This window comes from Toxotes jaculatrix, chromosome 6 (assembly GCF_017976425.1).
Source record: "Toxotes jaculatrix isolate fToxJac2 chromosome 6, fToxJac2.pri, whole genome shotgun sequence".
Lineage (NCBI taxonomy): Eukaryota > Metazoa > Chordata > Actinopteri > Toxotidae > Toxotes > Toxotes jaculatrix.
Window position 1 is genome coordinate 25,341,731 of NC_054399.1, and position 17,885 is coordinate 25,359,615.

At 41.1% G+C, this 17,885-nt stretch overlaps 1 protein-coding gene across 3 annotated transcripts; it reads right to left on the minus strand.

Moving 5' to 3' along the window:
• Positions 1-881: 881 nt before the first annotated feature.
• On the minus strand, positions 882-15,903 carry LOC121183497 (calcium-activated potassium channel subunit beta-2-like). Of its 3 annotated transcripts, XM_041040600.1 has the most exons (6): positions 15,833-15,903; positions 13,853-14,093; positions 4,041-4,148; positions 2,835-3,005; positions 2,535-2,730; positions 882-1,930 (listed from the first exon to the last, which is right to left on the minus strand). In XM_041040600.1, the coding sequence occupies exons 3-6, from the start codon at positions 4,088-4,090 to the stop codon at positions 1,646-1,648; spliced, it is 702 nt and encodes a 233-aa protein (XP_040896534.1). In that variant the 5' UTR covers positions 4,091-4,148; positions 13,853-14,093; positions 15,833-15,903; the 3' UTR covers positions 882-1,645. The 3 variants fall into 3 exon arrangements, with proteins under 3 accessions (XP_040896534.1, XP_040896533.1, XP_040896532.1); XM_041040599.1 differs by lacking the exon at positions 13,853-14,093 and having other exon boundaries at positions 15,833-15,902; XM_041040598.1 differs by lacking the exons at positions 13,853-14,093; positions 15,833-15,903 and adding an exon at positions 8,264-8,388.
• Positions 15,904-17,885: the final 1,982 nt, after the last annotated feature.

A 17,885-nucleotide genomic window follows, 5' to 3' on the forward strand; every position in this document is an offset into this window, starting at 1 on the left:
ACAGATCATGATTGCACAGAGTTGCATATTTAAATTTACATTTGATCTACATGGGCGACTTTTACTTGTAGCATGTGGCAGGTCAGAAAATAAAATCTTACAATAATAAAGGCCTGAATTAGGGTCCCAGCATCTGCCAGAGAATATCAGGCAGAAAAAAACTAATCTGAGCCATGTTGTGTGGGTGAGAAAAGGTGGCGATGGGTCTGGATGATGTCTTTAATGTGCTGATCAAAAGAGAGGGAAGGATTTCTACAATTTTTTAGAAATCACTCAGCTGACAAGGGTCACTTTTAGTTGGTGTCTGTATGGGGCTGAGCCGAGGACCAGCATCACAATTTTATCTGAATTTAGAAGCAGGATTTTGTGTGTGTGTGTGTGTGTGTGTGTGACATCCAGCTCCACACTGCAGACAAGCCGGCCTCTAATTTGATCGTTTTGGTAAGGGTCATCAGCTCTTACAGGAAAGTACAGCATAGTACAGTATCATCCACTTTTCTGAGGAAATTAATTCCATCACTGCATGTGATTTGTCCAAGAGGAGAGATTTAAAGAGCAGGGAGCAGGGAACCAAGAACAGAACCCTGGGATACTTCATATTTCACATCAGAACATATTGATATAATATCATTGTGGGAAACATACTGTGCTCTTTCAGACTTTAACCATAGTTAGAGACAAGTTGATAAATATTAAGATACCCTGGATTGAGGTGCGGTTTCTTAAGCAAACCACAGAAGTTTTAAAGCTGGTGGGGACGATAAATTAACAATACATAGGATGGCCAGAGATCTCTGAAAGGTTGAACTGGTAGAGGGTCGAGGAGGCAGGTAGTAGGAAGCCAACAACACCAACTTAGACAATGATTCCAGAGATGTAGTCTCAAACTTTCTTAATTTCAGTTAAATTACATTTCACAGTGTCAGTATACAGACTTTCAAACATCAGAGCAGTGACTGATAAAGCTTTTTTTTACATAGGTCCCAAACTGTAAATCCTTTCATCCTAAGACACAGATATAGTAAAGCATTAAAGCAGGTTAAGAAGACCCGTCTTTAAAGGAACAGTTTGACCTTTTGGGAAAATACACATTCATTTCCTTGCTGAGATTACATGAGAAGATTGATGCCACTCTTACAGGTGGAAACAGCTGCTTGCCTGGATTAAATAAACAAAACATAATGTGTTAACTAATGAGCTTCAAGGTGCTGCTGGGCAGATTGTGTTCCCCTAGAACAGAGTCAGGTCGGCTGTATTTCCCTGCTTCCAGTGCTAAGTAAAGCTAACCAGCTGCTAGCTGTAGCTCCATATTTAATGGACACTGATTGAATGGGAAAAAAATCAAACAAATAATAGTACTTCTCAAAATGTTTGACAGCAAGAAAATGCAGAATATGTAATTAAATACATTAGGTCGCATTGCGACTGCCTAACAACCACAATGTTAATTATAATTGGACCATGAGCAGGTCCCAGAAACATGTGCTCCTCTTTTAGCTGCTCTTAGACTGTTACTGCTACTTTCTTTGAATCCCATAATTCCAGCTGTCACAGAGAGACCACATCTGGTCTCATGAAGCTGCTTCAGTTGCCCCCATGTCCACATAACAGGAACTCCCATCTGAACTTACAGTCTTTCCATCCTTCACCTCTTGATGCGGCTTAGGCGCTCACACATGATGGATAGATACTGGGTCAGCTTCACCATGGCAATGATGAGGGTTCCTCCGATCAAGGTGCAGGTTGGCCAGAACAGGGAGTGGAAGACGGCGACCCGACCGTAGATCTGACTCAAAATGGCACTGTCCGTCCTGTCTGTAGGGTCCACGAAGCACTGAACTGTGTGCTGAGACCTGAGACGCTCAGAAATGTTCTGTATTATGGCATGTGTGGCTGCATAGTCCTTACGGCACTTTGGGATGTAGAAGCACTGAGGCAAAGAGAAAGAATGAGAAAAACAGAGTGAAACTGAAAGTTGTGGTTAGTCTTCTGTAAGAGATTGTACTGTTATGATAGAGCTGTCTGGTCTTATGTTAATCCAGATGTGTTTAGCTACATTGATTTGATGATTAAAAGTTTATAGTAAATGAAGAACAAATACAAAAGACTTTTCTTAGTCATTAAATTACTACAATTTGCATGTGCTCAACACCACAGAGGAGTTTTTGATCAGCTGGCTGATTGTCTGTGATAAACATGGACAGCCACAAGAAAATTGATCTGGAATAGTGTTTTTCCTAAAAGCCTTCACAATCTCTGACAACAAAAACAAAAGTGGAAGGCCCTGCACACCCACACAGCTGTTTCCATTTATTCATACTGATTAAACCCCTGTTCAGGTTGAAGATGTAGGACGTCAAACTTTGTTTACTAATAATGTTAATTAAGGCCTAAGCTGTACAACACAAACAGATGCTGCAAAGTATCTTACAAGGGAATGAAGGAGATGTCAATTTTTTTTTTTTGCAAGCACAACATGTAATAAAAATGTTTCAGGGTTTCAAACAACAGCAGCATCATCAGTTGCCGTGTACCTCAGGGTTGCTGTCCTGCGTCTCCTCGTTGTGCAGCAGTCGTATCACCTTTCCTGAGAAGTTGAGGCTGACGTAGACCTGGAGACAGGGGTACCGGGAGCTCTTCCAGCACTCTGCTCCACAGCTGTACGAACAGTTTACGTCCCACGTGATGGTGGCATTCACGATAGTGCAGCTCGCCTCATCTGTCCACACACTGGAGAAAAAGACAGTGATTTCAGCTTGATGGTGGTCACCATACATTTACACAAGAAAACTGAGCAGGCATTGGTTCTTTTTGTAAACTTAAAGTGTTGTTACCTGTCAGAGTAGGAGCGCAGGATGGTGATTCCTAGGACAAAGTACATCATGACAGAAAAGAAGACCATGCTGAGGCCCAGCAGTATGGCTCTGTCCTCTCCTGCTCTCAGAGCCGTCACTGTCTTCCTCTTGTCCAGGACCTCATATTCACGAATCTTCTGGTAGATGGATCTGACAATGGCAGATGGTGGTTTTCTCTCATTTTGTTTTGGGTAAAGTGACCAATGAGACAAACTCTCAGCTAACACTGTGGTGTCCTCATGTCCACCACTGTCACACCTGCCTCTTGTGTTTAACACTGGATTGTTTTCTGGCAGTTGAGCACTCTACAGAGGGCTCATGGGACAGTGACAGCAGCCCAGTCTTGGGTTTAAACATCTCAAGCATTTGATTGAATGATTTCTGCACTGTCAGCCTGAGGAATTATCATCTTATAATGCATTTACAGTGTGTCTGGTTCCTGGCAATCTTCCCCCTCAGCTGCCCCTCACCCTGAATGATTAGTGAGACTAAATTCATACACACAATTTTCTGCATTTGAATTCGATTTTTCTGACTTTCATTACTCTCGTGTTTCTTATTATTATTATGCCTGACATGATTCACTCTCCCTCTACAGCTCTTGATTTCACTGACACTTTAACTATTTATAATGCGCACACACTTCAAGTGCTGCATCTCTGGCACTTCAGCTTCATCTCCAACTGCTTTCATCACTACACCTCAACAGATAATTTGAGCCTGGTCCTGACGGTTTAACTGCTTTCAGCCTCTACACATCAACTGACCTTTCAACTAATTTTTGCCCTTCAGCTGACAGCTCAAATACTCCAACTGACATTTCAGCTGCTGTCAGTGGTCACATACCAACTGACACTTCAATTATTTACAGTGCACGCACTTAAACTCCCTCTGGCAATTAGACTTCAACTGAAACTGTGGCTTTTTTCATCATTCACTGTTTCAATGTTTCATCTTTTTCTCTTTATTCTCTCTTTGTGTTTTTCTGTTTCTCTCCTGAAAGCTGAACTGCAACATCTAATTCAACATCTCACATGCATGCACGTGACATTTAAAGACATTTTAACCTGTTTACATAGTTACATGTGCACACTTAAACTTCACTTAGAAAATCCAGACTTTTCTATTTTACACGTTTCTGCATTGACATTAAAGCAAACATAGGTGAAACGGGATTCAGTATACCTGTGGTCACTTCTTCCATCTGTTGCTTTACTTCCTGCCCAGAGAAACATCTTATCTGAGGCATGTGGGTATTGTAGTCCACCGTTGCTTCCAGAGGTGCTGACCCACCTACGAAACATACAGATGCAGTGAGTCAAAAACCTACAGACAGGGCCTGACTTCTGTTTTCCTGATGGTCGAGGAGAAAGAGACCAGATGTAATGCAGACTACGGCTCAGATCTTTAGAAAACAACCGCTCCACAGTTACATGGGTTATAATGCATAGACTACAATTTTAACAACACAATTTACAGTGATTTTGAAAAAACATTTTGTGACAAAAAGACTTGAAAAGCACATGTTCTGTTAACAATCTGCTAAAACTGTCAGTGACTGTACTGGTCTAAAAACACAGTGATACTAAATATACCAGTTATATAGGAGTGAACAGACTACAGGTAACATCAAAAAGGTGAAAACAGCCCTAGCTGCTTGTCAAGATGTATGTTCACATGTCAACACTGACCTGACCCAGCATGCCTCACAATTATTTACAACCCAAGCTTAACAGGTTTCTTTCATCAGTCAATGTTTATTGTATGTACATGTGTTATAGACTGTAGTTGTAGTTCACTGTGCAGGCAGAGCTGCTCTGGGACAGAATTTAAGAGTAAACATTTTTTGAGACTGAAGGAAACACTAATGTCAAAGAGTCACTTTCAAATTCTGTTTCTTCTACAAGTGAGCTCAACCTCCCATATTCCAGAGTAGTAGTACTCATTCATAAGTCGCACAAATAGTTTCATCTGGCTTTGTCCAAGATGCCTGAAATTTTAGCAAAGCCCATAGAGATTGTATTATGAGGGCATCAAACATCTTGGATGATTTGGTTTGCCTGGAACACACCAAGGAGTAGACCCAGGCTGTGTTGTTTTGATTTCTTTTTCTTTTACTCTCCAGTGGACAGGGCACGGGAAGTGTGTTTATTTGCATATAAAGCAGGAAGTGAGATCTGATCACAAATGGTCACATCTGGAGAAGCGTTTTAATGATAAGTGACTTAGAGCATCAGTTCCACTTCTAAGAAGAAGAATGCCACTAAGAAGAATTATGACAAATCAGATCAATTGCAGGCTGGACACAAACTCCAGTCTCTTACATCAAACTCTGACATACCACACACCCATCCCCCACCCTGACCTCCACACCCCCCCTTTCTTTCTTGCCGCATTGAGGTGACACTACTTCGCTTTAAACGCTGGCAGTGAACGTAAATCGTGAGGTGCAGATATGTCCGTCCAGTGTGAATGTAATTCCTTGGATACCAGGCTGCTGTCTTGACTTTTAACTGTTCTTAGGTCACTGTGTTTTCTGCCAGTCCAAAGTAACAGCATATCAATCTGCCTGCATGTCTTCCTGTTAGTAACCTAAAATAAGTGTGTGGCTGACAGTGTGTGTGAGTGTGTGTGTGTGTCCTGAGAACATGTGTTGGTTTGATTTATGTGTGATGAGTGTGTTGACTGACTGCATGCCTACACACATTTCTTTGTGTCTTTGAGTGTTATATTTGTCTAAAGAGAGTTATCTTTGTAAACTGACGGAAAAACTCCAGTACCACGAAGTGGTATGTGGACACAGTGTCTAAGGCGCATAACTGCCATTCCTTTACACTTTAAGAGCTCCTGCACAGATGGAAAACACGCTCTGTCACAAAACCTGCCGTTGTGAAGGTCAGACAACACCGCCACTGGATCCAGAGACAAAAAATAACTTTCTTTAATTCTAGTGTCACATGAATGTTTTTAAGGCTTTTACAGAACTTAGACACATCTCTTGCTACTTCACTTTGTAACTTCCAACCAAGGCTATGACCTTGAAAGTGCTAGAAAGAAACACTGAAAGGACAATGGATGCAGGTGGATGGAGCTGCAGCATCAGTGTTTATGTAATAACAAATATTGATGGCAACATTTCACTAAGGTGATTCAATAGAATGTATAAATCACTAAGAGCTGAATCATAATGTTATTATGTTGTTACTTTATGTGTAATATCATGATGGAACAGTAACTGCTGGATGATACACTGTTGGTAGAACACAGTCATTCACAGCCTGTTAGTTGACATGTGTCAGTAAAACGCTCACTTCCTGCTAATGCACTGCAGATGAGCTATACTGTAGGTGCAGCTACACCTGTCTGGACCTTTGCTTCCGCTTTAAACTCTGTATTACCAACAAAGTTACAAAAAAATTCTACACAGGTTTAGGAAAAGTTTGTGGTTTGTGTTAAGACTGATCTAGTCCTTGTGGTTCAGGGACCTTCATTGTCATGGTTACAAGAATAACCATGTGGTTAATGTTGTGGGACAGCCATGGAAAAAACGGCACTGGTACTACTTTGCTACTTTGTTAGAATAAAAACTGTTATTTTTGATTTCGTCTGTGGGTTGTGCGTTTGGGTCCAAGTTAGGAAACTTCCTAACTTTCACCTTTGAGGTCATCCTTAGACCTGTACAGCTACTAGAGGTCACCTAACAATCAAACGCAGCTATGGGTTATTATCAGCTGCTTGTACAGACAACCTGTGGGTCTGTTTTTTCAGGTGTGTCATGACTAGCTCTGAAGGGAGCTGTTTTCTGAGGCCTTTTTGTTTTGTTATGATCTCTTTTGTGGACCTTTGGACCTTTTCAGATTCAGTTTGTTAAGTTATGTTTAAAGTTCCTGTTTTATTTTGAAATCATTGCCCTTGTGTATCTTGTCTTATTTCACTTCCTGTCTTTGTCTTGTTTCCCGCCTTTGTGATTGTCTGCCCCGCCCTAATTGGTTTCACCTGTTTCCCATTGCCTTGTGTATTTAAGTCTCGTCGTTTCCCTGTGTTCTTGTCAGTTTGTTTTTGTCTCTTGTCACATGTCTTTCGCCCGGTCTTGTATCTCACATCAAGTTGTGTATTATCATTGTTTCCCTAGTCAGGTTATGTATTATTTGTTACTTTGTTTCTTGTTTGTTTTTTTTTCACTCCTCAGGTTGTCTAGTCTTTCTCCTCTCTAAGAGTGATTTTTTTTCCCCTTTATGGGTGATCGTTGTTTGCTACTTTGTTAGAATAAAAACTAATATTTTTGATTTCATCTGTGGGTCATGCGTTTGGGTCCAAGTCCTTGCCCTAGTCGTGACAAGGTGGACAGTGAGTTACATCAATTTACATGTTCTGAAGTGTTTTTATGTTTTAAGACTCTTCAGTGAGTGGAAGTAAAAGCAGCAAAATAAAAATAAAAAGTGCAAGACTGCTCTGCCAGCTGAGGCAGAAAAACTTTAGGCTTGTGTCCCTTCAAATTTTTGAGGCTCAAAAATTCCATTAAATACTGTTTTTGCAAGTGTTTTAAATACCTGTCCATTAATTCTATTTTCTTCTGTATTCACACACTATGAACCAAGTAAGCGTGAAAGACCTTCAACACGCAGATCAATATTAGATGTTCTATTATTTATGAGAATACGAGTTTTCACATTTAAGACAAGACCAAATCCATGTCTGTGACAGAGTCTGAAATAAGTCAGGGGGATATTTAACACCAACAAGAACAAACAGAAAACCAAAACATCAGGGAGCTGTTGTTGTCACCTGGTTGCTAAAGTAGGAGCAGTCAACATGACGAGGCTAAATATTGACTGAAGCATGCTTCACTTCACACACATTCACACACAGACACAGGTCTATAAAAGTGATAGGTCCGTGGATAATGGACCACCTGATGGGTGCCTGAGTCAATATTTGCTTGTCCTGTATATGCATGCTGTCTGATTGGTAGTTTAAGACGGGCTTTTTCTCACTGGAGCAGTCTTTGCTGCAGCTTAGCGACAACTTGAGTTCACTGAAAACTACACCAGTGATGAGATGATTTGTGGTGTGAGGAATCACACTTTAAACCCATACTCTCTCCTAAACCTAAAGCCCTGGTTGGCAGCCTGGGGCTCGAGGCCCCATCAAAGACCCACAAGATGAATTAGAGGGGCCAAAAACAATGTGACAAAATGGGACAAAACACTTTTCTGCTTCACAAATCATGCAACTGTTTCGGAATTGTGATTTTTTAAATGGCAAAATTAAGAGCCAATTTTAGCAAAATTTTCTCAGTTTATATATATCAAAAATGATACCAGACCAAGTGGTGGATACCAGTAACAACATCCTATTGTACAAATGTCCATCCGACAATTGCTGATGATGATGAAAACGGAGCTCACCTGATTTCTGACTGAGGTGTCGGACAGAAGTCAATGGTCAGAGTGTCGGAGCAGCTGTCCCCTAGCATGGCACCTCGCACATTACAACACCTCCATCCATAGGCTCATGTTAACCTCCAAACTAGTACGTCCATTTAATTTACATATAAGTTCCCTGCTACTTAACACAATGCTACTCTGGCTTTAGTCAGGGACAGAGGCATCTTTTTACCCTCCCAGCTTTCACACGCCAACCAATTTTGAGGAGGTTGTGAAAACATTTCAGAGGAAAAGGAAAAAGAAATAAAAAGAACTGTGAGTCTAGTTTCAAAAAGTTGCCAAGGAATAGTAGAAGTTACACACAGGAACTGATCAATGATGATCAGTGATCTCGAGCCTCCAGTTATAATCCACGCATCTTTGTGGCTAAAATGAAGGAAGCCTGACGGCCCTGCCTCTGACTGCCGCTCTGTCTGAGGTGTCAGGTCTCTGTAACAGCAGTGTGACTGACTTTACGTCAGCCTCATCAGCTTCTGTCAGTGTGGATGTGGGAGGTGGATGGGGTATGTGGGTGTGGGCTGGGGGGTGTGTCGGTGTGGGCTGGGGGGTGAGAGCAAAGAGACATGAACATGACAATGTCATTGTTCCTAAAACACCAGCATTGTGTCAGGAATCCTCTGCCCTCACCTCCTCACACACTGCTGAACGAACTCAGGAAAACAGTAGCTGTTAAAATAAACCTGGAGGCTGGCAGAATGCAAATAATGCTGTTTAAACAATCTGGGCCCTGTCACTGTCACCACTGTCAACTCATTGCTAAAAGGTCCTGGTCTCGCTTTTTGTGAGGACTTTGCATGTTGTCCCCTGACTGTCCAAAGACAAGCAGATTTGGAGAAACCGAAACTTTAAATTGTCCACACTCAACCAACTAGCTGAGGAAGGAAGAAAACATATAGCAGCTGAGGAGGCTGATATGTTTCTAAGGAGTGGACACCCAGCCCTGCTGCTATAAAAGAACTGGAGTATCCTGCATAAACTAAGTTCAATAACGTTGACTGTAATGTCCAAAGCCAACATTAAAGTGATTTAATTTTTTTCCAGGATCTGTGTATGCTGATGATGATGTGGAAAATGCATGTTTAAAACAAATACATTATGATTAAGGTATGGCTATGGTTAGACAGCTACAACTCAGCAGAAAGTCACTGGCCCTACACATCATCCACCACACGAACCTCCACATCCTTCAGTGTGCTTCGCTTTGCTACATAAAGGGAACACTACTTCCTGTACTAACAGTAAACATACTGGACTCAAAAACAATGTGAATATTGGACTTAGACTCATCAGATGTCCACAAACACATTTTGGTACATTAGAGCAGACTGAGACGCAGCCTGAGACACAGCTCTGTGTACGAGGACTTTTTTCCCTTTAGGGTGGTGGGTAGGTGACAGTGTGTGGTGGCTGAAATACACAGTGCCAGTGATCTGCACAACTGCAAGCTGACAAACAAAAAAAAAAAAGTCAGTTATGCAATAGGAAAAGAGGTGTTTCAGTGAGAATCGTCTTAGTTTGGCTGGATGGGCCAGAATCCAGACTGCACTGCCAGTCGTTATCTAATGTCTGGCACTGCACTCCTGTGGTTGCAAAAGTCTGAGACACATTGCCTTTGACCTTTAAATGGATGACAGATATCTGAAATAATAGCTTTGTCTGTCTGTGTGTATGTGAGAGTGGTGTTATTGTATTACTGGATAACAAGAGAAGCTCATGAAGTGATGTGAGCTGTGCAAGACACTAAAAAGGAAGATAGTAAACTGAGCAATAATTCTTTGTAAACAGTTCTTTATGTGGGTGCATATACACTCAGACACCAGTCTGCAGCTGTTTTAAGATGAATGGTGCCATCAGTAAGGACGGATATGTAACATAAAAGTCTACATGTGTTTTATAAAAAGCCTATCAGGTGGCAAGGGACCCTAAAGGTTTATACATGTCTTGCTATATAATGTGGACACACATTCACAGAGCTATATATTCACCTTTCTTACGGCTGTTAAAAAGGTCAGGGGCAGCATGTCTTGTGTCGTTAAAACCGCAAGTGGAATGTTCTCTGATGTGGCCATACATCCTTCGCCATATACACGTGCCTGCACATGCTGCCCACATACTGCAAACTGTTCTCCCTGCATCCTTAGACATCAACACAGCCACATGTTACACCACAACACACACACACACACACACACACACACACGCACCCTTTTCTTTTACTATATTTATGGGTACCATCATAACTACATGCCTAACCCCAACCCTTACCCTAAACTAACGTAACCCAATCCTAACCTGAACCCTAAAACCTTAACCCTCAAACAACCATTTAAACTTGTGGGGACCAGCAAAGCTGTCAGACTGCACAAATATAGTAAAAAAAAGCCCACACACACACGCGTGCACACACACACACACGTGCTGGATTCGTCTCAAATGGTTCATGAGCCACTTGTCTCTCTTTGACACATAAACCTCACGGCTTTCCTGGAAGGCAGGACTGTCAGGTGGCATGGTGACGGCACAGGTGCTGCCGCTCTCTGTGACGCTGTCAGAGATCAGCAACACACACACACACACACACACACACGCAGGCATGCCTCCCACACACACACATGCACTGGGTGCATCTCAGAAATGATGTCATGGTTCTGTTTGTGGAAGGTTATCTGGATGGCATGTGTGCAGTGTGTGTAGCCTGCAGTTGTCTTTTGCCACCTGACTGACAACAGAACAGACAGTGAGAGTCTCACACAGCTGTTCAGCCGTGTTTAGAATCAAAGAGTTGTGGCTTATGAAATAAAGCTGCAGTAAATTGAACGTCTTGTAAAATCAGTAGTGGAGATGTAGATGTGGGGTAAAACAAACTGCATTGCTGCCGTCACTTTCCCCCTCTGCTCTTATTTTAGCTTGTGCAGTCTGTGCTGCTGTCACGGTTTTGCATGTTTTGTCGTTGATTAATTGCACATTTATTATTATTATATGTACAAACATAGCACAATATAAACTGCATTTTTACCTGGTCTTGAGGTTGTTGAGGTGTCTTATATATAAATCTAGTTTGAAAACCTGTATTTCCATATTTCTGAATAAAGTTGTGTTTAATCAAATTATCACAAACAAACTGTCACGCAGCATACCCGACTGATACTGGGCTCCAAGCAAAATACTGTATCTAAAGTGTACTCTGAACCTGAACTGAAATGGCAACATGTACAAATGCACAGAGAGTGGCAGGAACTGGGGATCAATGGGACCCACAGCTCAGTTTAGGTCCTAGGTACAAGGCCTCCAGGTGGAACATCTGTGTAGCAGTGAGCTGTCACCAACATGTTGGACATGCATTCATTCATTTCTATATGTAAATACTTGAAATAAGCCACTGCCGTTGAACAGACTATGAGCTCCAATATGGCTGCCACTGATTGTCCTTCCCCAAAAGTAGGGTATGATTAACACACAGCACTGGCTCATCGTTGGCACAGCGTCTTTCTGCAAAGACAAAGCCACAATGGAACAAAGCCAAACATTGTTTCCTGACCTTGTGTGAGAATATGTGAAACAGAGGAGAACAAGCAGAGAAAAGGACAGAGGAGAGACGGATGGAGACAGTGTGATGTACTGTAAATAGCATTAAAGTTGGCTTGTCTGAGACATGTTTTGTGGTGAGTGTTAGACTGAGTGCTAATGGCAGAGGAGTACAGACAGCTGGTGTTAATGGTTCAGACCAGACTGGGTGGCACCTCACAGCGAGGTACTGTTAATGGAATGATCCAGACTGCTGGGAAGTCATTTTAGTACTTGTAAATTAAATTATCAGCTGAACAACAGTTTACAGTAGTTTGGTGGTATTTCAGCTGAATTCCAATTTTTTTTTTTACACAGCTAATAAACAAGACCGGATTTATTTTCTATTTTAGTTTTGAATTACTCTCACATGTCATAAAAGAAATGTGTTATGAATATATTTTGCATTTCATATAAATGCAAGCATGTGTCTGTGTGGCCCCACATCCAGTTTTCCATGTAACATTTAATAATAATTGTTATTCTAATATCCAGCCAACTATAATAAAGGATGCTAATGCCTCACTGATTCATACGCACTTGCCATGTCTCAGCTGAGGAACATTCTGGAGAGGTGTATTTCAAACACGGTTTGTGGACCAACATTTTTTCTTCCACATTATTATTACTACTCTTATCACTACTATTAGGATCATTTTCTTATTTATCTTCCTCATGTATTTATTATAATTGCTATATCTGGTGTAGTATTCTCTGAAATCACTCCTTTAACTGTCTTCAGTAGATACGTTACTGAGACTTTGGTTCTATTTGCGAGTAGTTGAGCTGGGTGAGAGTGGCAATGCAGAGAAAGAATAAATCTGTTATTGGTGGTATGCTTGGCTGTTTTGTTGTTGTTGTGGTCACATGCATCTGTGGCTTTTGAAAGCCAGTCTCAGTGGAGCTAATGATGAGAAGATGGTGTCCACTCAAAGTCAAAGTGTTAAGAGTTGAAACAACACTTTTGGAAATATTCAAGAAATATTTCCAAAAGTGGAAATAAGCAGTAGAAACAAGCTTTACACACGGTACTGACACTGACCATGTTAGCTTTTAGCTGCCTATTTATACATCCAGCAGACACAGAGCCAGATTAGCATTCATCTGGAGTCATGTTTCTGGCTTCTTGATGAATGTAAGTCCAATATTCATTCCCCTTTTACTTTGTTTTACATTCTCCCAACTCCTGAGGGAAATATCTGCCTCTTTAACAGCAGTTTGCTTGTCTGATGTGTGGTGCTGAGCAGGTAGAGTACACAAGGTTTTCAGAGCTTTTTCCTAACAAAAGCTGTAAAAAACGATGCTGCTCAAAGCAGTGAGAGTGAACCAGAACAGTAAAGTTCAGGGCCTTAAAATGCAAAAACACTGAGAGGAACTGCAGAGCTCGGTGATTGTTATGTGTGGGTTCACATCATACATAGTCATATGTCAGCTGATCTATTGTCGGGTATAAAAAAAAAAGCAGCTTTAACTTCTGTATTTCCAAAGCAGCCAGTTTTACATAGGAGAGACCCAAATGAAGTTTCCTCTGACCCTGGGACTACATCAGATTTTCACTATGATTTGACTAACACAGTGTAACACAACAGTGATTCAGTGAAAGCTCTTACAAGATTTATTCTAAAACCTCCACTGTGAAAGTGTGGCTGTGGGATAGGTCTGTGCAAAACGCTTCACACAAACATCATGTCAGTGAGCTTTTAAATCACCATGATGAAGGCAAAGTTATCAGATATCAGAAATTACACTGCATTGATTTTGTTTTCATTTCAGTGATTGACATAGACAGCTATAACACAACTGAGAAAGAAGAGCAGTGTCTGGGTGTCAACTACTCTTACACCCAGGTTGCACCTCTGTCAGTAATCCTGAACACCCCCAAATTTTTGGGCAGAGTAATCAAACACGTTCTTGAATAACTTCTTCTTGAAAAACAGCTTCTTGTATAACTTCTTTTCTACCTTTTGTCATCCTGTCTATACTTACCTTCAAATGCTGCTGAAGTCAAAAAGTTTCCTGGCTGCAGGTGTTCATTTTGTATTTTAATCCCATGGCATGATAAGAAGTGTCCTCTAGGCTGAGCCAACATGTGATATTCTGTCTATCAGGGACGAAGGAGCTCCGGCAGCTCTCAGCATGCCTCCCATAGTGCAGACTGAGTGACAGCCATAATATCCACTCTGCCTCTCACTGCTCACACTGATAATCAGTGTGTGATGGTGATTGTCTGTGGGATTTCGGGGAGACAGACAGTGTTTGGTGAGGGACAGAAAAAGGGACAGTGAGCAGGAGGAGACTGAGAGAGGAAAAAGAACAATGAATGGGCTGGCCAACATAACTGAAAACCACGGGTTAAGTTGAGTTTTTTTTAGGTTAGTTTTGCCTCATCCAGTCCAGACAGAATGTGCTGTATGCTGCATGGACTTTAAAGCCCCCTGAGACAAATTTGTGGTTTGTGATATTGGGCTATAGAAATACAACAATCAGAAAAATGACTTTGAAGGTCAAAGCTCCAGTGGATAAGCCTGGCTGACAGGCTCAAGCTCAAAATGTCTAAAAATGTGAGGAATTGTATGACAATTGAAACTACACTGTAAAACCTGCACTAACGTTTTGGCCACTTGGGGTCAGTGAAACTAGCTGTGAACACAACACTGACACATTAACCTTAAAAAGTTGAAATGGTGAACATGTTAGCATAGAGTCATGCTCCTGCCTCTCTGATGAATGTAAGTCCAATATTCACTCTCATTTTAGCTCTGTTTTGGTCTCCACTGTTCATATAGTTACATTCAGACCTCACACACACACATTAAATTTGACATTTGAGATCTGACAAATTCTAACTGTTATTGTTAAAAATGTACAAAGCCTTCATACTTCAGAGTGGCCTTCATATAACACCATACAGTACAATGTACATCACAGACATGAACATTTTATTTATATTTATTTATTATTCATTTTTGGACATATTAAAATTATTAGAGAAGTGGAGATTTCTTTTTAAATTGATTTTTTTTGGCTCTATTTTACCATTTGACCATATTATTATTGCTTGTTTCTATTAGCAGCCATTATTTTATTAGTTAGCTTTTAAATTTATTTTATATTAATATTACTAAAATTTCTGTACCGACCCAGAGTACTGTACTTTGTTTCGATGGGTAGACGTGGAAATGATGATAAGCAATTTTGAACCTTGAATATTGAATCTTGAATCAGATGACCATGTTGTAAACTCCATGTCCAGAATAACTGAGATACTTATGAAGCATCTGTACTTTAACTCTGGAAACAGGGGACCTGAAGAGACTGACTCCTAACACCTACACGGCTGCTGTGGGTCCAGATGTTTTCGATCAGTCAGATCAGAAGAGCTTTGACCTGACAGGAGTCGGGTTTGTTGCCTGAGGGATTGTCAGGCTTCGGTTTTTGTCCAGCGTCCTGTAATTTGCACTTGCGGCTGCAGAGGCCGCTGTTGCTGCCACTCCGCTCAGGTTACAGAGCCTTGTTTTAACAGGCAGATGTGTCTGACAGGTTGTTCTAGTTCTATTCATATTCTATTGATTCAACTGATCAACAGTGGAAATATTACACAAAATAATTCTTATTTTTTGTTATTCTGGTAAAGTACTCTTAGATGAGTGAATATTGATTAAAAAACTCTTTCTACTTGTTATGAATGTGTCTGACAGTATTAATTCTTCCTTCTTCATACATTAATAGTATTCTTAAAATTATAAGACCAATAGGATTTTCTGACAGTTGAATATATAACCTTTCTGATTCAATTTTAAAAGAAAGCCAGGTACCACACCCAAAGGCATCAGATTGTATGAGTGACGCATTTATAATTCCTTCTTCTCTAACTGAGCTACACAAAGATATGTTAAAAAAACAGGAGAAGAAAACAGACATCAGAGCTGGTGTGTAATGAACGGAGAAACAGATCAGTGGGCTCACCCTGAGCTGTACTGGGCGCTGGCCTCTCTGAAGCTCCTCTGATTTAGCATGCTGTTGTCGTGTTAATGTCTGATTGTCTGACGGAGTGGGCAGCCTAAACAAACACACACACACACACGCACTTTAGGACCACAGGATGGAGTACAATCCAATAATCAAAGAGAGAGAGAATTGGAGGAAGTGGAGGCTTTGCTGACTTTCCTGATAGTAGGCGAGGGCGGCTGCAATTATATGTTTCCATCCATTCAAACTGTGATTCACTTTCAACTTTCCTTGAGTTTGGCCACTTTAAAAAGTCATTTATCAGAACTAAGAAAAGGTTTATAACAGACTTTTCACTCTGAAACTTTTCGTTCATATAGAAATCTATAAGTTGCATAGTAACAAATAACTAAGTTTGAGTAATTGATTGATTGAGTGAGTCAATAAATGGACACTCTACTGATATAGTATTTCATCTCCATTACTTAGAGGACTCACAAGAAACAACTTAGAAAAAACGTGGTCAAATTGCTGCAACAGAGGCTGAGACATGTTCAGACTGTAGTCCCTGATGAGCCAAGGTCCAAACACACTGAATCCTGCAAATGACACAGGAACTAGCACCTTTTCTTTAGACCTTCTCAGCCTGTGAGAGCTAATGTCTTTCTTAGTTTAGCTGTTTAGCAGGGTATTTACTGATGTAAGTGAACCCAGTTAAAGTTCATCATAAAGTGCTGTTCGATCACACCTGATCCCATATCTGTAAAGTAATGGAGCACAGAAGATTATTATTTTGTTGCTGTACTGGAACATTTGATTTAAACATTTTGTTGAAGAGGCGACTGTAAGTATGTGTTCATCCTGCAAGAGGACGGCTATGTGTGGGAAAATATCCGTTAAATGGCCTGTTAGCAACAACTCCAAGATTATTTCTGTAAACAGAAAAAGAATGAAGATGACATCCTACTTAACAGGTATGATCTCACAGTTCAGTCATGTCTACATCTGCATCTTTAAAGTTCGCATTTCTCTCGATGTCTTGACGTCTCTCACTCTGCATGTGTGTTTGACAGATTTTACACCTGCTTTTACATGCATTTGTCAATTTGACTGTTAAGCAGCTAAAAAAATGGCCACAAATCCTTTGTAATAATCCCTGTGATAATCCAGTTTGTGTGTCTGTGACGAAGGTTAAAGGTGGATTTCCCCCTTGATGGGGCCATTAAGCAAACTTATCATCTACTACTCATGCAATAACTTTTCTTCCATTTACACACATTTACACTGATGACCATCAAGTTATCATATTAAATCAAATGACCCACTTTAATGGGAAATATGTTCAAATTACAGACAGGAAATCCTCTGCAGTTGCTTTAACACTAGGTGGAAGCAGAGAGGTGTCCCACTGTGATTGTAGGAGGTTGTACCCTAGAGCAAGGCTCAACAGGGGGCAGTGTGGAGTTATACATGTCAACATGGAGGAGATGCTGTTTGTCCATAGGGGGCACTATATCCATTACCTTCCCTGCTCTCTCTCTCTCTCTCTCTCTCTTTCACACACACACACACACACACACACACACACACACACACACACACACACACACACACACACACACACAGGCAGTGTTTTGTATCAGGGTTCACTCAGGGCTTAGCTTGGCTTTCTATTTTAGAACTCCACCCTTAACAGCTCCAAATGGACTTAGTGACTCCACCCCACCCCCATGCTGCTGTGGGACTATGTGTTTTAGTATATGTGTATGTGTATTTTAGTGTGTGTGTGTGTGTGTGTGTGTGTGTGTGTGTGTGTGTGTGTGTGTGTGTGTGTGTGTGTGTGTGTGTGTGTGTGTCTTTTAATGTGTGCGGAGGTGGGAAAGAAGAAAATACACGGAGGCATCAAAGGGCCAAGGCATCAGGAGGAAATGTAGGTCATACTAGATAGGAGGGAGGAAGAAGGGAAGAGAACTGAGATAGAGGGAGACGAGAGGGAGGAAGACTGAGGAGGACAACATACTCGGCCTCCCACAGTCCCTCATGTGTCCTTTGGCAAATGAACAGCAGGGAC

Coding starts and splice junctions, on each gene's coding strand:
- LOC121183497 (XM_041040598.1), bottom strand. CDS start 8,331: ATGCTAGGGGACAGCTGCTCCGACACTCTGACCATTGACTTCTGTCCG. Junction 3,006..4,040: donor GATGGAAGAAGTGACCACAG/GTATACTGAATC, acceptor TGCCATTGTCAG/ATCCATCTACCAGAAGATTC. Junction 2,731..2,834: donor CTGCGCTCCTACTCTGACAG/GTAACAACACTT, acceptor CTTTTTCTCCAG/TGTGTGGACAGATGAGGCGA.